We start from the raw sequence: 24,423 nt of genomic DNA, 5'->3' as shown, positions 1-24,423 counted from the left end.
AGGATAGAAATAGGGGTTTTGCCGGAACAAGGGCTTCTGCCCATGACAGTTAGCTGTAGCTAGAAAGGGACACCATATCCCTCCAACAGTGGCAGCTGCTGTCCAACAGCTCTGTGGTGGAAGCAGCTCACCAGAAGTCCAAGTCAGATTTCAAGTCAGCATAGGAGGAAGCATTAGCTGTTCAAGCAGTATTTGTTGCTCAGACCACTACTCCCTACCCTCTCTGGGGAAAGATCAACTAGTAATGTCCTATAAATGACTTCCAGCTCTGGACCTTCATGAGAAATATGCTAGATGGAGATTACATAACTTGGGATCTGTATCATCCTGATGGGCGTGATTTAAAAGCTATCACATTGTTGTGGTTCCCCTATACCATGTATTAAGCTGTTGAATGCTACAGAAATACATAGAGAAGAACAAAAGTGGTGGGAGGAAGAGTTGCAGTGTGTTTAAACTGATTGTATGTTAAGGAAGAGAGGACACGTGAGAGTTAGGAAGAAAAGTAGTGGCACAAAAAGATGGTGTTTGGTTCCATGTTTTTTTTTTTTTTTTTTTTTTTTCAAAAATAGGAAATTGCCATCCAAAATAAATGTATAGCAATACAAACTCTCAGTCTTACCTTCATTTCACCACATAGCCTGGGAGGCAGCCTGTAGAACTGCCTTTCCCCTGGTAGACTGACAGCTGTATATTCTAGATGAATCCCAGAATGTGTGACCATCTCTAGCACGACCTACAGACAGCTCCAAACTCATCAACTTCCTCCCTAGTTTCATTGCTCACACTCACTTTGGGTAGTGGAAATATGTAGCTATATGGCCATCTGTCACTGTTTTAGTTGAATAAGATGCAGACGCACTGTTAAGCAAGCAGTCAAAGCCTAATCAAGGTTCTGTGTGTAGGCAATAGGGTTGGGGTGAGCTGCTCTTTGTATAACATAATCACAGAATCATCTAGATTGGAAGAGACCTCCAAGATCACCTAGTACAACCTCTGACTTAACACTAACAAGTCCACCACTAAACCATATCACTAACCCATATAACCTCCAAGCATGTCTAGCGGTCAGCTTTTCAAATGTTGTAACAGGAACAGGGACCTGTTTTTCAATTTTGTTTCTCCCTATAGAACTTATGGCTGAAAATGCTGTCAGCATGGAGTTCACACTGTCTCCATCATTGATGGTAGTCATATCACAGAATGGCTGAGGTTGGAAGAGACCTCTGAAGACCACCTAGTCCAACTCCCTCTCACCCTCACAGTAAAGTGCTCCCTCATATTCAGCCAGAACTTCCTGTGCTTCAGTTTGTGCCCACTGCCTCTCTTCCTGTCACTGGGCACAACTGAAAAGAGACCGGCTCCATTGTCTCGACACCCTCCCCTCAGATATTTATATACATTGATGAGGTTTCCCCTCAGTCTTCTCTTTTCCAGGCTAAACAGGACCAGTTCTCCCAGCCTGGCCTCATACAACAGGTACTTCAGTCCTCTCATCTTCATAGCCCTCCTCTGAACTTGCTCCAGTAATTCTATGTCCCTCTTGTACTGGGGAGCCCAGAACTGTAGATTCCTGTCCCTTGTCCAATGGAGATTTTGTAGGATTGTAGCATCGCTGAGGTATTATTGTTATGGCTGGCTTTGTTCAAATAGGTCTACAGGTTCAGAAGCTGAAGGAGTGGACAGACAGATTTCATAAATCTGTTCTTCCCAAGCAATGCAGTTTAAAAAGTACCAGAGAAACATTTTACTACACACACTTCTCCACTTAGGATAAAACTAGGAAAACAAACACTGCACATATGAGAGTTCTTGCCTGATCACTACTAGTAGGCAATTAGAAGTTCTGGACATAAGTCCTGAATAAGGCTGGATGTGAACATTTCTTGCAATGTTGCAGAAATGGAACTATTATAAAATTTTTGTTCAGTCTATTTAGTCATGCTTAGTTCTTAACGGGGGGGTGGAAAGAAGGACTTGTTTTCATGATGGTCAAGTTTAGAGCCTTGAATGTTGTGAGGCTCATCTGCCAAAACTGCTTATGCCAGCAGTAAAGAGGGTTTGTCCAGAAATGTATCAGTAAAATAAAAGTAAGTCTGGATAAACATTTTTCTTCAGATACTTCTATAATGTAAGTGTCTAGGCTGCCATGTAAATTGCCCTAAAAATTACTTTTTATCTCCGAGGAATAATCAACATGCGTTAGCAAGTTAGATCGGGCTGTCATATATGTTACTTTTTGGCAGCTTAATCCTTTCAAGAATATAATCTGGATTTATTTTTGACTTTTGCTGAAATGGCATTGACTTTTAAAGTAACTCTAGAATTAAAAAAAAAAAAAAAAAAGTTAAGTGTTTTCCTCTAATTTTCATAACAATCATAAATAAAATTTAAACCTTGTTAGGAAAAAAAAGTATGTTTTGGTAGTGTGTGCACTAGTTGGACAGATTGCTGGTTATTTGTCCAAGAATGTCAAGAGAGCAAGGAGACTGACATTCTTAAATCTCATCTTTATGTTAGTGAGTATCCTCTATAGTCCAAATATAGTTCAATATTACCAGGACAAAGATAAGATAGTTTACTGATAATTGATGCATGCTTCGAACGGGCATGTAATGAAGCACTTATGTCTTTTCTCAACTACTGTGATAGTCAGTATATATCACATAATAAAAGACACCCTTAATTGAATTCCCATCCGTGTAGGCTAACAGAGCTTGAGCTGTTTGTCATAACAACCGCCGTTGATAGTCATGCTGCTCATAACAGAGCATCCATAATTGCTACATCCTGGAGTAGGTTTACATTTTAAAATAAACAAAGGGTCAATGGCTAATAGTTCACTGTAATAATCATCTAAATAATACAGGAACAGACAATGTTTTGAAGGTTAGCAAGAGCAGGGAAATGTAGTACATTAATGTTTCAATGAAAATAGATGAATTTTTACTGTTAAAAATTAAAACCTGGTGTTAAATAACTTGCTTGGTCTTCTCATGATTCAATAACTAAATGCTGTCTAAAAACTTAGGGAAAGTTTGTCCTTATTTAAGCCATACTATCTTATTTTACAGAGAGCAGAGGATATAGATCAGCTTTCTGGCATTTTATCTCCAACTTGCTTCTTGAACACTCCCTACCAGACATGCATTATTGGCAGAGGGGATCTGCACTAGTGATTTTTTCCATATGCTGTCTTGGCCTCTTCCAGCACTGAGTAAAGTGATGTAATTAGAGGCACACATCATGCAGAAATAAGAGTCCAGTCAGACTCTGTATTTTGGACAAAGCAGTGAAAAAGTTTCTTCTTTACTAAGCCTGTTGTATGAACAAATACCTCAGAAGTTCACAAATTCTGCACTCTTTTCACAGGTATTTCCCTCTTTAGAGTTGCTAGACAAGGGATTTCTGTGTTTGTTTTTTTTTGTTTTTTTTTTTCTTGGGGGGGGCGGAAGCACATAGTTCACACACCATTTTTTGAACACAAGTATGTTACCAATGTACAGTAAGGTGTAGGATTTGACAGCAAGCCTGACTTCATGGGTTTCACATTGGAGATAATTGCTGTCAAGCACATGCAAACATTCAAAGGAAATAGCAGTGAGGAAGTAAAAGCTAATAGGAGGCTTCATCATAACAAATTTTTGGCCCTCCCAGTATTTCTTGTTAACCAGCAATCCAGAAGCTTTGTTAGTCCATGTTTATTGAAAGTATCGGAGCATGGCGTAGGACTGTTGCTGATAGTGTCCAGATAGCGCTCAGTGTAGAACAACATGAATTGTAAAGTAAAAGATATACAAATACTTAAATGTGTAGATAAATGTACAAATAGAATCCATTCACATGTGCTAAGTTGAAATCAAGTGAGGCTCTATGCTGACAACACAAATTTAGCACATCTGTTTGAGTCCTAATAATAACCACCAGACACATTCAAAGAATACTCAGAAGGGTTTTATAATACTAGAATAGAAATTAGTATATAAGAAGCCTGGAGGAGTATGCTGAGATAGTGTCCTACAGGGAGGAAGAAAAAGAAGGGTAGGAGGATGAATCTGATATGTGGAATATTTATTATTTTAGTAAGTGAAATATCGAACCCTCATGTTGTTTTTATCTTTTTCACCTGTAGCATTTAAAAACAGAAATTGTATGTGTCTGTAAAATTGACTTGTGAATTGTGAATGTCTGGCTAGCTGAAATTTGAAGAATTTCTCCTACATTTTCTATTTTAATGTATGGTTCCAGCTAGGTTTTTTAGGAGATAAATTGTTGCTGAAGTTCTGCAGTGACTACAGGAAGCTCACGTGCCTAATATAAAAATTCTCTACAATGAGATCTAGAGGTAATCTAGAAATAATAACTAAATTTCTGTGTTTGCTTTATGTGGTACTGAGAACTATCAAGACAGATTTGGTTCTTGTTTATTAATTTGTCAGTGTGGAAGAATCATGGTTGACGCTAAGAAAGAGCCAAGTTTGAAAGGGACTGTCTTATCATCAAAGACAAAACTGATTGAAAATGATATGAAAGCAGTTTTAGAAGTAGTAGAATGATGGTTATAAGTCCATAGGGAAACATGGAGAAAGAGAGGATAGACAGTAGCTGAAAGTTTCTAAAGGAGTAAAATTGTAGTTGCCTCCTCAGTGCCTAAGCGGTACAACCGTACTTTTATAATAAGCTCTCAGACAACATTTTTCAGAAGTATTGTATGTTGTCATTTTTTTATGGTATAAATTTAACCTTTTATACCTAAGAACTACTTGTCTGCTTATGAACTGAGAGGAAATAAGCATGAGTGGGTCTCAGTGACTGCTGTTGAAACACGGATGATAAAGGGATATGTGCAAACCTATGTTTTACCTTAGACATAGGAAATATTAGTCATCAGTTTTTCAGGGACTTTAAAAAAAAAAAAAAAGTTCTTAGTATTTTTATGGTTGCAAATGGCTGAGCACTTGAGTTTTGCAGATAATATGGCTTTTGCTCTGATGGCAACCAGAAAAATATTGGAACAGTGAAAGCTGAGACATTGTTTTGGATGGAAGAGATTTTTTCAAGGATTTTCTTCTTTCAAAAAAAAAAAAAAAAAAGGAAGACACTGTTCTGATAGTGAACAAAGTATTCAATTTAAGCACAAGAAAATATTTTGTTTTAGAGACTTTCTAAGAAAAATACTGGACATTGAGTCTAGTTTATAAAATAAATGCTGGTGGTCTCATTTCCCTTGGTGGTTATGCTTCCTCTTGGTATGTATGCTTCCTCTGTTCAAGAAAGAATATTTCCTTTGCCTGATTGAAGGTTTAAAGCTGTATCACCTACTCCCAGAAGTAGGTCAGAACAATAGCAAGGTTATCTGGAGTTCCAGGGTGTTGATGTTGACGTTGGCATTGGCAAATCTGTATGATTATACAGTTGGCCTCAGGACTGAGAGCTCAGTTGGCACTATTACATGCCACATTTGCATCCATGCTTCACATTTAGCGTGCATTAAGCTCAACCATTCTGTTACCTAGCTACTATGTCTAAGATGGATTACATCAAAAAGTACTAAAGGGATGTCCTTGGACTAATTTTCAGCTGTAATCCTCCTGAATAGAGCCCTCATTCATTTGCCTTTGCATCTACCTAATGCGAATGAGAGTTCCACTACTGTGAAGTGATTTCTGCCGTGTTTCCTCCAATCATTAGCTTAATCTGCCCTCAACCTCCAAGTTATTCTGCAGTAATTTGTCATGGGGAAGTTTAGAGCATTAAGCTTCGGGATGTGGATTACTTGCGTAATATATGTGTCAGGATATGCTTAGTGCTTCATTTTGCAGTCAGCTATACCATGTTATTTATTGATACAGAAGCTGGAAATCAGATAACACAATACCCAGATAGGTATTATGTTTCTCAAGTTAGAGCAAGTTATTTTCCTTTTTAGTTCAATTTGTTTTTAAGAATTGGATACAAAGTGAAGTCAGGCTGATTCTAAATATCCCATAGGCAGTGATCAAGGACCTCACTTTAAGTGGGAGAATTGCTTGTCTTAGATCCTGCCTTGAAATGGACATACAGTATATTTTTTTTCCTCTTATCTTACATTTCTCAGAGAAATGATAATACTCCTGTTTTTGATAATGCAGTAGTTATTAGTAGAGAGAAATGAGGGAATAATACAAAAAAACAATTTCTACTGAAAGACGAGACATTAGCAAATTTAGTGGTATTGTCAAGAAGTGATGAGGTTGTGGTAATTTTACCACGATTTTTCTTGGTGTTGTTTTTGTTTCAAGGAGACGGGATATTGATTTTTAATTCCTATGCAAAAAGGTGGTATATATGTCATTAATCTTGGACAGTGCAGTGAACTCATGGTGGTTCCTGACAGCAAAAACTGAAGTATTGAACCATAATCAACTTCAGGTTCATTGTTAGTTACAGAAGGTGGCAAATCTAACACACACACACACCACCTTATGCTATGCTAAAATACTCAAAACATGTAGGAAAACCCCATTACTTACATAAAACCTTATCTGTGATCTTTTAAGTTTCATCGTGGAGGATCTACATCAAAGTTAATGTTTAAAATAATAAAAATAATTTAAACAACAACAACAACAAAAAAGTTGTGGGTTGGAACTAGATGATCTTTAAGGTCCCTTCCAACCCTAGCCATTCTATGATTCTATGAAACAGAAATGAACAAAGCAACCCAGGCATGTGTTTGCAACTAAGTAGTTGTTCTGCAGTAAAGAATCCATTGTAGACATTTGGACTCTGGATCCCTGGATTTTTTATTTTTATTTTTTTAACATCTGATACCTTTTAAAGACAGGAGGGGCTGGCTACAGCACTAAAAGATTGCCTGCTGCCCTCAGACATGGTTAATTGCTAAGCTGAGGTTCATACTGGCTCATGTTTTTTTAGTCTAGATAAGATTAGAAAAGAGCTGTTTACAGCATGTTTTCACCCATCTTTACTTGTATTAATACAAACAACTTTAATATTTCAGAACAGAGTAGTTCATAATAGCCTTGAAAACTTTTGTCACAGACTGTGCTCATTGCAGGCCTGTGGTACCATGCTTTCCCACGGCTTATCAGCCAGGCAGTTTACCACATCTGACACTCACAATCTATTTGAAATATGAGAGCACAATTTAGATACAAAAAGTGTTTAATGCTTACTACTTGACCATTCTTGGGAATAATTTTACACATTGTTTAGTGTACATTGCTTGATTCCATTGAAATGAAGTTAATGGAGGCACACAGATTTATATCAGCTAAATCGCTAAATGAACAAGGGAAGTTCATTTTAAGAACAGATGTTAGCTGTAAGCTTTGTATGTTTAGAAATAAGTGTATTTAAATCATCATGTTTAGTTTTCCCTGTTACTTGCGTATATCTCCTCTGTTAAATTTTATTTACTTACTATACACAATTGCTATTTGATGGAAGTAATTACAAAATTACTTCGTCTAAACCTGAGGGGGTTCACTATAACAATGTTTAGGCTTAGGAAGCTCAACATAAGGTGTTTTTTGTTTGTTTGTTTGTTTCTCCACTGAAAGATTTGATTTTTCTTTTTGCTGAAGAAGTCAACTTAAATGTAGTCATAACTGATCAGCTTATCCTTTCCTGTGTAGAGCATTTTCTATTTTATCAGAAATGTTGCCACAGACATTAATGTAAAATCTTATGCTATAGAATTTGATGCTGGGTTGTGCTCAAAACAAAATACAAAGTTAGCAAATATCAAGCCAAATATCTTAACAAGGAAATTCACAATAAATCAGTTCTATTGTCAAATCCCGTTTCAGGTGAAGTTGATAAAGACCATTAAATGGATTTTAACACATTCTAATTAGCAGTTTATATGTTTTTATAAGTACACTGAAATTGAATTAAATGTTTTAAGTCAAATTATTTCGTTATTCTTTCCTTCTATATAGCTTAGCCTCAAGCACTTGCTAATTATTCTATACTAAGGTCTTTAAAGTCATATTTCCTGTTCCTATTTGAACTCTGATCTATGAATGTGCAAAGGTTTGGTGAAAAGCAAAATTAAAAGTACTTTGCAAATTTGGGTTCATGATATAGCTGGTCAGAGATAAAAATGTTACGTATATCCAGCATAGAATAGAGTTTCATTTTTACATATATGTCTAATTACATTTTAAGAGTTTTTCCAATGATACCAAAGATGAATAAGCAGAAATCATAGAGTCATAGAATCATTTGAGATTGACAAATGACCTGTTAACTGAGATTTTCAATTTTTGTGCCTCCATGACACAGTATAAATATACCCAGTGACTGGGAAGACTTGCTTTCCCAGTTCAGTTATGGTTTCTTCTAGTCCAACTTGAAGTATGGAAATAATGAATTCCTAGGTAAAGCATGTAAGTGTTTTGGCCTACAGGTCTGTAATTTTTTCCCACAACAATTAACCCAAAGCATAAATATAAAATTTTACTATACCTGGCTGGAAGCCTTTGTTGATGAGTTCAGAGTTTGAACCAGAAGGAAAATGACAGATAAATTTTCCCAACAGCGGCCACCAAGAATGTAATGTGGTTATGGAGAAGATGAAAAGTAAATTTTGAGAACTTTTTTCCCAATGCTTTGGCTGATGTTACCACAGCTTTAGCTGTCTTAATATTGTTCACAACCTGGTTCACAATAAAATCATCTAGCCTAGTAAAAATCCTGGTACAAAAAGAGGCCACATTTTGCTGTGTTCAGTAATACTGAATAAGTTCCTGTATTTAATTTAAAATCCTTGAGATAATGATTTCATTTAAGAAAAGAAAAAATGAATGTATAGCTTCACCGAGCAGAAGATGAGATTGAAACTGAGAGGTTTCTTGTGCAATGTGCGCTAGGTGACCCTGCTTGTCAGGGGAATTGGCCTAGATGATCTTGAGAGGTACCTTCCAACCTCAACCACTCTGATTCTGTGAAGATGAACACTTAAACTGTTGGAAACTCAGCTAATCAAAAAGCCTGTGGAGGTTTATCTTACATACAGTTATGAATCTGCCAAGGTCATTTGAGTTCTTCCAATGGAATTAGGTGTATTGAAACAAAAGTTAAGGGTCATTTTCGTCACTTGTAGACCATGTGTTTTAACCATAGTTGCCCTGCCCTAGCCTGGTATTTATAATTTCTGGTTCATTTATGTTTTTTGAATGTAAGTAGGTGCTCCCGTTGAGCACCTACTCAAGTTGAATGAGGAGTTGTTTGGTTGGTTGGTTGGTTTTGGGGGGTTGTTTAAGATCTTGTTAATTCGATGTTTTTTATCTGCTTGTTTTTATTATCTGCTTGTTCACTACTGGTTATAGAAATCCAGGAAGAAATTGTATTTATAGAATCACAGAATAGCTGCATGTCCTCAGGGGTACAACATAGTTTCCACTGGTAACTGTATGACACTATCTATCTCAACACTTTAAAGTTAGTTTCTGTAGTAGAAAAAGTTTTGCAAAGTGTGTGAAGAGAACAACCATGAAAGTAACTGATAATTATTAAGCTTATCAAGTGTTTTTTTTGTTGTTTTTTTTTTTTTTTTTTTTTGGTGGGGGGGGGGGTGTTTGTTTGCTTGTTTGTTTGTTTCACTGTGCATTCCTTCACATTTCCTTCTTTGTCGGACTATCACCTGGAAGTACTCTTTGTACTGAAAAACTGAAGTCTTTATTAGCCAACATATGCTTGATTTAAGAGAAATATTTGTTCTGTGCTGCCTCCACCTTTGTTATGAATTTTCTTGGTAAAAATTTACTGTTTTGCTAAAATGACTGTAATTATTTCATACAAGCAGGTAGTTCCTAGAAAACATGTTATGGCATCATTTTACTTATTTTATGTTAAATACTGTTGTTCTTTTTTTAATGACATGAAGTATGTTGATTTGAACTGTAGACATGAAAATAATTTTCATCATCTCTACTTCTATCCTTGCTTGTGTTTGTGAAATTAAGAAACAGCATTGTGAGTTATTGTATTGTTGTTGCTTTAAAGACAGCTTCAGTCCCATAGTCACCATTTAGGAATTTGTTAACATTCAACTGCTTTGGAAAAGAAAAGATTCTTTCAGTTTTCTGGAAGAGTATAAACTATGGGATATTACTTTCTCACAAAAATGCTGTGAATCTTTTTTCAGATAAATAGATTCTGTTTCAGTGCAATAAATATTCTGCATACCTATTTCTCTTAACAAAACCCATAATATTTCAAGCCCTGCTTTAGTATTTAAAGATTTAATTTTTCTAATATAATTAACGAGGTTTGAAGCTTAGTATTGTCCATACTTTGGAGAGAATAAAATGGTCTCAGAGACATGGTAAGTAGCTTACTCCTGTATTAAATTCAGCATGAGTTGCTTAACTTCAGCGATGTTAAGTCATACACAACTCACAGTATGGTAATGTAGAAAAATAAATAGTTGAAACTTAATTAATTGGCATCTTTCTTTATTGACAGGCTAGTGAAGGATGCCCCATGGGATGAGGTCCCTCTTGCTCATTCCTTAGTTGGCTTTGCCACTGCTTATGACTTCTTGTACAGCTATCTTAGCAAGACTCAACAGGAGAGATTTCTTGAGGTAATTGCCAATGCCTCAGGATATATGTACGAAACATCATACAGACGTGGATGGGGTTTCCAGTACCTCCATAACCACCAGCCTACCAACTGTGTGGCCCTGCTGGCTGGAAGCCTGGTTCTGATGAATCAAGGTATGTGCTAAATCAGGAATGCTTTTCTGCAGTGCATCAACTCAATCGCTCCTTTGTGAAACAATGTACAGAAACTGATAAACATATTTTTTTCTGCTCTTTCTGCATTAAGTGTCTATGGCAGCCAACTGAGAAGGTGCACTGCTTTGTGTGGTCTGAGAGCTCGGCTGTATTGAGTTTGCTCATGTGCTGCTTAGAAAAATGTAATTTACTGAATAGAACAAAAATCTGTGGGCAGGTGTACAAGGTATAGCTGTGCATATAAATGTAGCTATCCAACTGTTTTTGGATTTCTTACTTCACTGTTGGTGCAAATTAACACTTTGCTCATGTGTTGGATTGCCAGTCCAGTTTTTCAGGGCAGATTATCAGTTCAGAATTTGTTCTAACACCTTTGGGCAGTGTACCATTGCTCCCTTGGAGTGATGAACTTGGTCTCCTTGCACAATGCATCAAGAAGGTCAGTACTCAGAAACACCCTACGCTCTGAGCTGAGAGCCAGGCAATACGATCAGCTGAAATTTTGATCAGGACTTTTGTCCTGTCTCCCCTGAGATGGTTGCAAAGCTGTACCTTTATCCACTCACAGACCACAGCTCTGGACCTTTCTTTTCAGCATACTTTGCTAAGGAGAGTTACGGGTTTTTACCTTTTTACCCTTTAAATGTGATGCCCCCATGCTTTTGCCTGCATGGGGAATATCCCTCTCCTCCTGTTTAAGTGATGCAGACTGTAAAGGACAGTGCAAGTCATGGAGTAAGAGGGAAAGAGCTGGTGAGAAATCCTGGCTTTAAAACCCAACGGTACCTTGGCTGAGAAGTGAAAATCATAGAGCCAGCTCCTGCTTATAAGAATGTGTCAATATTTTATCAAGTTTTATTTGGTATGTGCTAGATGTATTTTGAAGACATGACACCTGATGGAACTACTTGATGCAAATCAAGGAAAAACTAATTTCTGGATGCTGATGATATTGCCAAGCTGTTCAGCCCTGCTAAGTAAGCAAGGACACATCTGCACGCTGTTGGGCTTTTGGGCACCCAAACAATGTGTTTCAAAAAAAAATGTGGCACCTACTGTGTTTGAGGGGGATCATCTTTTTGTTAAGAGCTTATCATAACAAATGCACTCACTAATGTGCATATGATAAAAAGCAGGAAGGGTATACATAGAAATTATTGCTTTCCACAAATTGAAGAATAAGATTATCATGTTTATTCAGTAGGTTTTGCTAAATTCCTCATAATTCTATCCTTCCTTGATCCTCTGTTGTTGCAAAAAGCTGGCAGTTTACAAGATGACTCTGCTTTTCATTAGAGTATAGACAGAAGTATACTTCATGCCAAACAATGATAACATCAGTTGGGTATTATTTATTTCACCTAATTTCATATTTTTGGAAAGAAAGAAATAAAATGCAAATTCACTAACACTTGAGCAATTTAGAAATAGTGCAGATATTTTAAATGACAACAGTTCAAAACATCCAGACTGTATATTTCTAAATGAAACATCAATTGTTCTCAGTATGAGGCAGCTTTATTTTTTAAAAATGAAAACTTTAATGAAGTTTCTTTTTTGGTCTAGAATGATTTTTTTGAAATGTTTTATTGAAAATTCTCATTCCGAGATGAAAGACTTTCTTCAGGAGGAAAAAAAAAAAAGGGGGGTGGGGGTGGAAGGAGATGGTGGAAGGAAACATGTAAATCTTTTCCAGTATCAGATTCAAAGCAATTGCAAATAGTGTATCCCAGTGTAGACCTTTTTCCAAAAAAGTTTGAATAATTTTAAGTACTGTACTCAGCTAATCAAGTAGGCAGAGGCTAAATAGCCAACTTAAAGACATGTAAACGTTGACATAGGACTGAAAAATGAAACTAATTGAAATAAATTCTAGGAACCTACATATATTAAAGCTTTTGCAGTTAAAATAAACACACACATATTCTGAAAAGAGATCTGAGTAAGGCCTAATGTGATATACATGTTGCTATCTATAGGTGAGTTTCATTATGTTTTATTGTGTAGCCTGACGTACTGTTGAGTCTCTACCATTTTTCATTCTTATGTATTATTATTTCATTAAGGTACTACAGCTATAAGGTCATAGCATCAAGTAAGTAAACAGGAGTGAAATAGGCAGAAGTATGTAGTGCTGCCTGCTGTCCTGTTCAATCATACATGTATTTCTCCTTTCAGCCAGTGGATAAAAATGCCATTTTAGAATCAGGTTGTCTGTTTAACTTAGACATTGCAATTTTTTCCTCTCTGTTAACTAAGCAGGATTTGGCAGTCTTGATTGCTAGGAAGTCTGAGTTGCTCATCACTCTGCTGAGCATAAATACAGTAATTGTGGCAATAAAATGAAACATTCTTGGTAGCGGGTTTGAATGTAGCTCATACTCTCTCAGCCTGGCATGTATGCTTCATTCATCAGGCACCACTACACCAAGTAATGGGATATAACTTGTGGCAGCTGTCCTAAAATTGAGCTCTGCTATATGGTGGAAATAAATCTGGTTAAATCTGTGTCCAGGCACTTTGAGTTGCATAGTCACTAAGTGACGTGCAAGGCAATTGTCCTCTGTTTATTCCTACCTCTCCAGCCAGTGGATCCAAAAGAGTAATACGAGGCATGGAGACTTTTGGCTGCTGGGATCCATATGCTGCCTTCCAAACGCACATCCTTCTGCAATATGTAGATACAGCTGAAGCTCTTGTGCCTATGCTTGCTTCTTGGTGAAGGCAGACAAGTCCTGAGAAGGGCTTTGGGCAACTTCCTTCCAGCTCTTGATTTGCATAGAGCGGACCTAAATAATATCTCTAGAATTTTCTTCTTTAGAAGAAATATAACTGATAAGGATTTGTATTTGTGGAGGCTGGACCTTATCTTAGTTGGACGATTAACTTTATTCTGGAATTGAGGAATCTGCATTTGGAATTAAACATGTAAATCTTTTCCAAAAGAACTTCTATTTTAGATAATCCTTTAGATTGTGCAACACATTGAAAATGTAAGTGGAATCACAGAAGGTCTTAAAATAGAGCAGTCTTAATAGAATATCAGTTAAGTGCAGTTCAAGTGTCAACTTTTTTGTAAACTGAGAATCTTTTATCACACTGCTGATAATTACAGTGAAAAATGACTGAACAGAATATTTACTTTATGGAGCCCTCTAGTGGGCGCTGTAAATTTGTTTTCCTAGCACTTTAATTTGAACTGAAATACATAGTCTTGATGCGACTCTACCCTTTTTGCATGTTCTGAATGCATTAAGAAAATTTTCATTTTAAGATGGAAAGCATAATCCCACATTATTAGCAAAAAGGTGTTATATATATAACACCTTTTATATATATATATATATATATTATTTTTTTTTTCTTTCACTCCTGTAACTTTATTGTGTTTAAGTATAGTGCTTTATTTATCACCCTGGAAATACAGGAGTTCTGGAGTAATAGGTCACCTTTTAGAACTCTGGCAGTTTTTCTTGTGTATTCTTTGCTGTGAAGGATCCCACTGCGGAACACAGGTGACATCATCTATGACCTATAGTGTTGTAACCAGATTTTCTAACATTTTTCTTTCAGGCTACCTTCAGGAAGCTTACCTGTGGACCAAGCAAGTGTTGGCAATCATGGAGAAGTCAGTGGTCCTGCTGCAGGAGGTCACAGATGGCTCCCTCTATGAAGGGGTGGCTTATGGCAGCTACACAACCAGATCGTTGTTTCAGTATATGTTTCTTGTCCAAAGGCACTTTGATATCAATCACTTCAGCCACCCCTGGCTCAAGCAGCACTTTGCATTTATGTACAGGACTGTCCTGCCAGGTAGGTCATTTGCACCAATGAAGATGGATCTTCTAATTCTCAAAGAAACTTCACATATCAAGTAGAGCATTTTTAATTTATTTCTGGTTTTCAGAGTTTGAAGATCAGATGTTTTGGGGATTTTCTACTTGAAAAATACCATTCTTTGAGATTACTGATTTTTTTTTTTTTTCCTTTCCCTAAAAGAAAAATGGTCACACTAAAATATTGGGTGAAAAGAGTAGAAAATCATAAAGCTGGGGTAAAAGTATCAAGGAAGTGTGGGGAAGTTTTACTCATTCCCGGATTTTCCATCAAATACTGAAATCCATTCATATAACCATTTTTTCAAAATATTTTTCATATGGAAAATGTAAATGACTTAACTAATAGGTTTTTCAGTACAGATCAGGGGTACATGAATCACTTTCTTTTGCCAATGTGAGTTAAAGAGAAATATCAGACATCACTGATGGGCCTGTTTTGCAGACTTCTTAGTATTTCTGTTTTCATGCTGAATCTCTCCAGTGTTTCGGTTTGTTTCAGCATCTCTAGTATGAAATCCTAGTTGTGGCTAAAAAATGGAGATCTACAAATATGAAACCAGTTATAACCTAATAAACTCTGCCAACCACTTGTAGGTTTCAGAAGAGATTTAGTTTTGGGTAGCCTTGCAAGTTTCCAGTGATGGTTTTGTGTCGCTTCTTTGTAGGAGAGTTCATTAGGAACTTATATCGTTCAAAGTCCTTTTAAAAAAGAGTGGAATAATTTTACAGGATATTAGAAAGCCCAGATCTAGCTTTGTGTGTAAGAGGGGATGAGTGCAGCTTTGGCATGCTAGCACAGATGTGTAAGGAATTGCATTAAATCCATGTGATACCTTAGGCATTTGCTGGGGAGAGGTTCCAAAAAAAGCAAAGTGAACTCATTTTAGCTGTTTCAGGGTGAAACTGGTTTTTATTTGTTTTTCCTTGAGGGAGTCTCTCTTTTGTTGTTTGGAGAGTTTGGATTGACAAAGGAAAAGCAAAAACTGTAAAGAGAGTTATCTTTGCAAAATTTGAATGAGGAGGAAAAGTGGATGGGATGTTGCTTTAAAAAGCAATTTAAATTTTAAATGCTTTACATTTTTGTAGTACTTACTGTCTGTAGCTCATAGCCGAAGAAAGGTAACTATTTGAGTTATCTACAGCAGAAGGAAACAGCTCCTGTGTAACGTGTCTATGGCTCATTTATGAGTAGGTGTATGAACATATGAGAAGGCTGCTTCTGTTTGTGTTTTTACTGCTTGGTTTCATCATCATTTATTCTTTCTCACATTCCTTTTAATTTTTTCCCAAGGGTTTCAGAGAACTGTGGCCATTGCGGACTCCAACTACAACTGGTTCTATGGGCCAGAGAGCCAGCTGGTGTTTCTTGACAAATTTGTCATGCGCAACGGCAGCGGGAACTGGTTGGCAGAGCAGATCAGAAGGAACCGGGTAGTGGAGGGCCCAGGGACTCCATCCAAAGGGCAGAGGTGGTGCACTCTCCACACTGAATTTCTCTGGTATGAAAGGGGATGAGTGGGCTTGGAAGGGACCAGACAGCTGCTTGCCGTTTGTGATAAGCTGTTATCTTTAGATTTGCTTTGTAAAAGCAGAGATTGTGCTGGCCATGTGGAGCCCTGAGTTTTTAGGCTCACAAGAACTTCACTTGGCAAAGATATTCAGAATGCGTTGCTACAGGCAACACTTTTGTCTCATCCTATGTGCGCTTCCATATTTTCCTTCCATTGTCTGTTGTTTTATAGAACACATGCATTTCCAAAAGGACTGAAAATTTCTGAATATATTCTTTGGCTTGTTCAGTCTATTCTGATGATTAATCCTGTTGTGCTTTTTTTTTTTTTTTAATGATTAGGCAACTATATAAAGCATAGATTTCTTAAAAAAAAAAACAAAACTATAAGCAATATAAAAGATAATGACTGCTATTAATTGTATGTAATTTGCAAATTATATTTAGAAAAAATAACATGATAGATGACTGCACCTATATCTTCCTTGTAATTTACACCTCTGCTAACTGCAGTTAGTCTACAAAAGCTAAGAAATGAGAAGTTCCAAGATGTACGTATAAATTTACATATAAATTCCCTCAGTCTGTAGAAAGAAGAAATACATTTGAGGATTCAGTATAGCTGTATTTCTCTCTGTTACAAGAAAAGCATTATTAAATATATTGCTTCGTGTTTATGATACACACATTAAAATGCATGTTTACTAGGCTCCAAGCACCCTTTAGCTTGTTATTTGCAAAATGCAGAATCTTTCCTCTACAACCCCATTCACGCATTTTCTCTCCTGTTTCTCTGTGAAAACCTTGCAAATTTATAATTAATATACTTGAAATTTCTCTTTGATGCTGAAGGGAGGCATGTTTTTAAGTGCAAGTGAGTCAGAACAACAACAAGCTACGCATATCCCAACATCTGTCTTTTCCTTGTGCTGCAGTTTTGCTCCTTTGATGAGCACATCCACTTGCATTGGAGTCTTCAGAAAGAGGTTTGCTTTTAGGGGGATCTCCATCAAGGACCACTAGCTATAGAGTAAACTCCTGAGCTCTGCAGTTTGGGGGCTGATCAGAACTACGTGAAGCCATATGCAGCACATGAGCTAGGGTTGTCTAGGGCCTGACTGAGACTCCTGATTAGTTATAGAGAATACTTCGGATGAGGAACCATCTAACAGAAATATTACTATACTTAATGATGGTTTCATTTATTTTGGTTCAACAATACCAGAAGTTTGGGTTTTGTTTTCCTGCCTGTTGTCATTTTTCTTGCCTTTACTCATGTAAATCAAATTAAACAAAAATTATAAGTAATGTAATCTTTTCAGGAATTAAAACCTCTTTTTTAAAACAGACTTCTTATATCTTGAAATGTATACAAGAAAGCTGTAAAATTTTTCTTCAATATAGCAGGAGAAAGAAAATAGCATATACTAAGCAATATAAATCATAAAAATATATTTAAAAATATTTTTTATTAATTTTTAGTTTATTACTAATTCTGTTTGCTCATCAATTTTGAGGAAATGGGTTCTCTGTTTTTCTTGGTTAAGTAGTCAGCAGGTAGGTGCAATTGTTGCTGTCACATGCAAATAGTGCCTACAGCCTTTCTAATGTGATTTTTAAAATATTTCTATTGCAGTCAGTAGCTTTATGATATAAAATGTAACATGGCTTGTTTGAGGATAGTTCATGGTACTCTTATATTTGGACTGCAGAAGGATTGTTTGTTTTAAATGTAGAGCAGGTTCTTTCAGTTATTCTATAAAAAAAGATACAACATTCATTTGACTCTTACAAATTTGCATGGAGATTAGTATGGTAAATAGCATTATAACTATATGCTTATTTTGTTCAGGAAGGATATCTGTAGACTTCATATCGTTAGGTTGCTCCTTGATATAAGTATTGAATTGCATTTTGAGTTTTGTATGGGTACTGATGAAATCAGCAAGTGATTTTTAAACCCATTTTTCTCATCTTTTTGTCAGGTATGATGCAAGTTTGCGCTCTGTACCTCCACCAGACTTTGGAGTTCCAAAGCTGCATTACTTTGAGGACTGGGGAGTGGTAACCTATGGAAGTGCTTTGCCAGCTGAAATCAACAGGCCTTTCCTTTCCTTCAAGTCAGGAAAGCTGGGAGGACGTGCAATATATGATATCGTTCATAAGAACAAGTACAAAGAGTGGATCAAGGGATGGAGGAACTTTAATGCTGGTCATGAACACCCGGACCAGAACTCCTTTACTTTTGCTCCCAATGGTGTACCTTTCATAACAGAAGCTCTGTATGGGCCAAAATATACTTTTTTTAATAATGTGTTGATGTTTTCCCCTGCTGTGTCCAAGAGCTGCTTCTCCCCATGGGAAGGACAGATTACAGAGGACTGTTCTTCAAAGTGGCTTAAATATAAACATGACTTGGCTGGTGACTGTCAGGGACGAGTGGTTGCTGCCATGGAGAGAAGCGGGGTGGTTTTTATCAGGGGAGAAGGAGTGGGTGCATACAATCCTAAACTGAAGCTGAGAAAATTGCAAAGAAACCTCATACTTCTCCATCCTCAGCTTCTGTTGGTGGTTGACCAAATCCACCTAGAAGATGACAGCCCCCTGGTGGCAGCAACCAGTTTCTTCCACAATGTGGATGTGCCTTTTGAAGAAACTGTTGTTGATGAGGTCCATGGGGCATTTATTAGACACCGTGATGGGATATATAAGATGTACTGGATGGATGATACTGGCCACAGTGAGAAAGCTACCATTGCCTCAAGGATGTATCCCCGGGGCTACCCTTACAACGGAACGAACTATGTGAATGTAACAACCCTCTTGCGGCACCCAGTCACGAGAGCCATTTACCTGTTCATTGGGCCCTCCATCGACGTGCAGAGCTTCACGGTCCGCGGAGACTCTCGGCAGCTGGATGTTTTTGTCACCACCAGTGAGCACGCCTATGCAATTTACCTGTGGACTGCTGAGGAAGGGCCCCGTTCTGCCTTTGCACAGGTTATTGCAGACCGCCAGAAAATTGTCTTTGACCGTGCCTCTGCCATTAGGAGCTCTGCAGTGCAGGAAGTGAAGGACTACGTAGGGATTGTGGAGAGGAACCTGCAGCATTTTAAGCCAGTTTTCCAGCAGCTGGAGAAGCAGATACTGTCTCGTGTACAAAACACAGCTAGCTTTAGGAAGACTGCTGAGCGCCTGTTGAGGTTTTCAGATAAAAGACAGACAGAGGAGGCCATTGACAGAATATTTGCAATCTCACAGAGGCAGCAGCAGCAGCATAGCAGAGCAAAGAAAAATAGAAAGGTAGCCAAAGGCTACAAATTTGTTGATGCTGTTCCTGACATTTTTGCACAAATTGAGGTAAATGAAAGAAAAGTGCGTCAAAAGGCACAGACTCAAGCACAAAAAGAGTTGCCTGTAGATGAAGATGAGGAAATGAAAGATCTTTTGGATTTTGCAGATATCACTTATGTGAAGCACAAAACTGGAGTGTCAATCAAAGGCCGATCAGGGCTGGCACAGATGGTGACAACTGCTCGAAGTAGCGCCCCATCAATATCAGCCTCTTATACCCGCCTCTTTCTCATTCTCAACATTGCTATTTTTTTTGTCATGTTAGCAATGCAGCTCACATATTTTCAGAAGGCCAAAAGACTGCATGGCCAAAGATGTCTGTATGCAATACTTCTAGTAGACAGTTGTATATTATTGTGGCTGTATTCTTTCTGTTCTCAGTCACAATGTTAGAAGATCTCTATTAGTTGACCAGTTTATGGTCATATATGTCTATGCAAAAGCATTAACCCTAATAGGGCCAAGTTTATGTTCTTTTTTTTCTGAAACATTCCAAAAACAGCTGGGGAAAGATTGGTTTCAGACCAGAAAGGATTGACAAATAAGGCAGGCAATGAATTTCTCAGAAAACTAAGTACTTAATAAGTATTCCTCCTTTGAGTTTTGAGTTGGGCCTCACATCTGAGGGAATATTATGTTTTGTTCATCAGAGTTTGGTAATGTAAAGTTGTAATTCATTTTTGGTGAGAAGAGCTCTCTTAAATGATTTGTTTCTAAGGGCTTCCTTTTTATACAGAATTGGATTTGCATTTAGTGACTTTTCATTACAAGCTGCTATGGATGTCTGTGGACATGCTCTTAAGAAAAGGACATTTGAACACAAGTATGCAGGGCAGATCTTAGCAGTTGATTTCAATTCCCTCTGCCAGACCAAAGAATGCTTCAATGTGGGGCACTCCTGTATAATTATTTCAGACCTTTACATCGTGTCATCTCTTCCATGCTCTCTTCCATGCTTTACAATCTGGCATGATAGGAGATGGGAATCCTGTCAGTACTTACCAAGTGAGCAGCACAATGCTTAGTAGGCAGTAGCAGAAGGCAAATAAGGGGCTGGTTCAAAATATAAAGGAACACAATTCTCAGGAAAAAAAAAAAAAGCATTTTTTCTTTCAGTCAAGTTTAGACTGCAGAAAGATGAATGCTGTAGCGTCTGTCCTCAGTTTTACAAGGCAGGGTTTCACAAAAGTTTTCCATAGATTGTAGTGCATCTTAGCAGGGAAATAATATCCTATATCAGTGCTCTTCCATATGCAATTGGAAAAATGCAAAATAAATAAATAAATAAATAAATAAAATAAAATAAAAAACACAAAGCAATCCTGTGGTAACCTCAGCAATTGTCAGTATGGAAAAAAGGTATTAAGGAAGTACTTAATGTCTTTTTTCTGTTCACATGACTAGAAACAGAGGACAGTTAAAATTGTGTACACTCCACAGTAAAGCACCATCAAGAGTTCTGCAAGCTCTTGGTGGCCCCCGGGACAATTATTTGGGGATTAGTGGTAAATGGAATCATGTGGTTTATGACAAAAATAAGTTTGACATCTCCACATATGTCCCCTTCTGTTAATTAAACTTAATTCAAAAAATCATAGCCGTTTGAGAGAAAGGCAACTCTATGGAATTGGGGCATATCTGTACATCTTTACAGAAAAACAATTTTTCCAGTACATTTGCTAAATAAAAACATTATAATTGTCTCTATGGAAAAGATGTTTTTATTTGATTAAAATACTTTTCCTGGTAATTGCAGTAAATACTTTGTTCGACCGTGAAACTTTATTTCATCTTCCTTACGCCTGCTTAAGTATCTATTATCTACATTGCTATTTTTAAACCTTCTGTGATTTTACGTATTGAAATGTGTTGAGCTTTTCTTGTCTAACATCTTCAGTGAATAGATCTGAATATTTTCATTAGGTTCCAAATATTGAGACAGTTCTGAGCACTGTATTCACATACAGAAGCCCTGCTACAGTCTCCAATGCCTTGATTTAGCCAACAAAATTTGATATTTAGTCTGGACAAAGATGTAGGACTCCAGTTAATTTCTGCTCTGTCTCTAGTCAGTGGAGAGAGCCTTTGGACTGCTAGTCTACCTAAGACCTGAAACACCAAGACACTTTTCCCTGCTAATTGAAAGAGGCATGTAAAATGGTTAATCACCTGTTTCAAATCACTCAGTTAATTGCTTAAGGTGAAGGAAGTTGAATTTGGGGAATGTCACTCCATATAGTTCCATGTTGGACAGGTTGGTAATTAGGAAAAATTTATTCTCAGAAAGAGTGGTCAGGCATTGAAATGGGTTGCCCGGGGAGGTGGTAGAGTCACCAGCCCTGGGGGTGTTTAAGGAAGGGTTGGACTGCTTAGGGACATAGTTTAGTGGGTGATGATGATGGTAGGAGGATGGTAGGACTAAATATCTGAGAGATCTTTTCCAAACATAATGATTCTATGTTTGTGGCAGTGCTACTTACAGGCAATGATGGAATGAAGGGAAATGAAAAGTCCATCCTCCTGAGTGGAAGACCAGGTCTGTTTCAGCATAAGTGGGAATCTAAGGGTTGTTCCAGCTTGTGCTTGGTTTGTACCTGATACATCTCTCTGAAAGATTTATGAGTTACCTGAATATGAATGTTATTGATTCAACTTACACAGATATGATTTTTAGTCAGATAGGGCAGGTAAGCTTTGCTTCAACCAGTGATGAAGCCCGTAATTGTCCTGTATATATTTCAGACATGAAAACAATCTCTTAGCTATTCCTTAAAAGTGTCTCTCCAATGGCCATGTAAGTTTTGTTTCCATTCTTCACTTCCATTCTTCTCCCTTTTTCTCTCATTCTGTAACAAAGATCATCATTTGTTGTAATGAAATTTGAAGCAAATGAAAGAACAGATGTTTCTATGATGTCAGAAACCAGGAACTTGGGCTGTGGGCTAGAAGTGTCTGTGTCACGGGCCAGGAAGAAACAATTCATGCCTTCATAGGGCGACATGCACTGAAAAATCTGCCTGTGCATTACCAGGAAGTGTAATGAGGAGGAGCCAGGCACATGGGATCAGCCCAGCCCTACTGTCTGGTGGGACTGTGGAGGAGGTGTCCTTAACAGGACTGTATGGTTGTCATTAAGGTTGGTGTCCTTAACACTTGCTAACATAAAAGAGGTTGCTGTCCTTGTATTTGTGTCCTTGGTCTGAAATATAAGACAGAAGCAATCACTGTGACCTCTATGTCCCTGGCAGAGGCACTTAGCGCAAGTTTCACATGGACTGGTTATAATGAACAACAAAATGTCATTGTATGGTATCCAGCAGCAAAGTTACCTCTTACTTTCTGTTTTAAATGGTGTCACACTACTGAAGTGTTTCCTGCACATGCCTCTGCTCCTATTGCTGGACTCCCTCTTTTTGATTTCTGAAAATGTTAATTTTCTGCATCTCTGATCACAGGAAAAATGGCTATTCTATAACCAGGTGTATGTAGAGGGATTCCTGTATTCTTAATGATTTCTCTCAATTTTTTCCCTTCTGATTTCTCTAAATTTTTTTCAATACCTGATGGTCTATCACATACATTTAAGGTTGTAGTCTAAATTATTCTGAAGTTAGTTCAATGGCAATTCAGCTCACCAGTAGCTGTGTATATGTTTGAGGGCAGAATCTGGTTCTTAGATTTTTAAGTGATTTATGAGATCAACTAAAAACTGAGTGTGTATGTTATATGCATCGTTGTGACCAAAGGAAACAAAGGGAATGGAGCACATTACCTCATTTCTTAAAACGTGTAAGATCAAAGTTGATGCTGAAGTATTATAGTCTGAAATGTATCAGATTGTTCTGTTGGCCACATTTTCTGTATTTTCCACTGATGAACAGTTTTTTCTTAGTGTTTGAAAGCAGGTAATATTTGGAAAATAGCTGTATTTCTTCTACACCAGGAGGCCATTACAATCACATTTATTGGGTCTGTAAAAATCTTAGTTGGAATCAAACTTACTTTTGTCTAACTTTAATCCCTTTCCTCTGTCTACTCCATTAAAATTCAGCAGGATAACTTTAAGCCAGTTAAGTCAGACTCGGATAATGAAGACAAGATTTTATTTTCAGTCCTTCCATGGTGGATGACTCCGGGAGTACTCTGCAGCAGGAGGCCCATGCAATCCACTGCAGGATATGTCCATACTGTCTTCAGTACACAGCCTGTTTTCTAAATGAGTTAAACCTTTAAATGAATAATGTCAAAGCACTTCAAAGAAAATAATAATAATAATAATTAATAATAATAAAAACAGCATCAGTTTTTCTCCTGATAATAACTAATAAAGATGAGTGATTAATTTAACTTTTTGTTTGCCTTGGTTACTACTGTAGTCAACAGAAAAACTAGTAACTTCATAAGAATTCACATTTTATCTTCAGTTTTCAATTAATCTGAACATGACTGCAGTAGCCATGAGATACTAAGCAGTACATGAATTCATATATACGGAGCTGTATCCTCTCTGCTTTAGTTCACTTCAACAAAAACAGCAAGAAAACAACAAATTATTCAGGCTTTGTGGTGGTGATGTGTGGTGGTTTTACTCAGGTGGGCAGCTGAGCTCCACCACAACTGCTCTCTCATTCCCCCTCTCCTCAAAGAGGAAGGGGGAGAAAATACAACACAAAGAACTCAAGGTCTGAGATGAGAAAGGTTTAATTATAGGGAAAGAGAATGGGGAGAAAAAGAAACAAAAGCAACAGTAAGTCTGTGCAGAAGCCCAGAGAGAGGGGAAAAAAAATTATTCTCTACTTCCCATCAACGAGTGATGTTTGGCCATGTTCTGGGAAGCAGGACCTCAAAAGGCGTAGTGGTTGTTCAGGAGGAACAGCCCCCTCCCCCACGAGAGCCCCCTTTTTTGTTGCTGAGTGTGACATCAGGTGTTATGGAATATCCCTTTGGTTGGTTTAGGTCAGCTGCCCTG

General features: G+C 37.4%; 1 protein-coding gene across 4 annotated transcripts in view; it reads left to right on the top strand.

The window, feature by feature from the left end:
- The window catches only part of DSE (dermatan sulfate epimerase), a 36,832-nt gene extending 13,031 nt beyond the window's left edge, over window positions 1-23,801 (top strand). For all 4 annotated transcript variants that reach the window (XM_038176625.2, XM_021276142.4, XM_038176627.2 and 1 more), the window contains exons 3-6: window positions 10,477-10,730; window positions 14,325-14,564; window positions 15,882-16,089; window positions 18,086-23,801. In XM_038176625.2, coding sequence (XP_038032553.1) covers window positions 10,477-10,730; window positions 14,325-14,564; window positions 15,882-16,089; window positions 18,086-19,847 — 2,464 coding nt within the window. In that variant the 3' untranslated portion in view covers window positions 19,848-23,801. The remainder of the gene's footprint in view (window positions 1-10,476; window positions 10,731-14,324; window positions 14,565-15,881; window positions 16,090-18,085) is intronic.
- The last annotated feature ends 622 nt before the right edge of the window (window positions 23,802-24,423 follow it).

The sequence above is a fragment of the Anas platyrhynchos genome, chromosome 3, assembly GCF_047663525.1.
Source record: "Anas platyrhynchos isolate ZD024472 breed Pekin duck chromosome 3, IASCAAS_PekinDuck_T2T, whole genome shotgun sequence".
NCBI lineage: Eukaryota > Metazoa > Chordata > Aves > Anseriformes > Anatidae > Anas > Anas platyrhynchos.
This window is presented reverse-complemented; position numbering and strand designations above follow the sequence as displayed.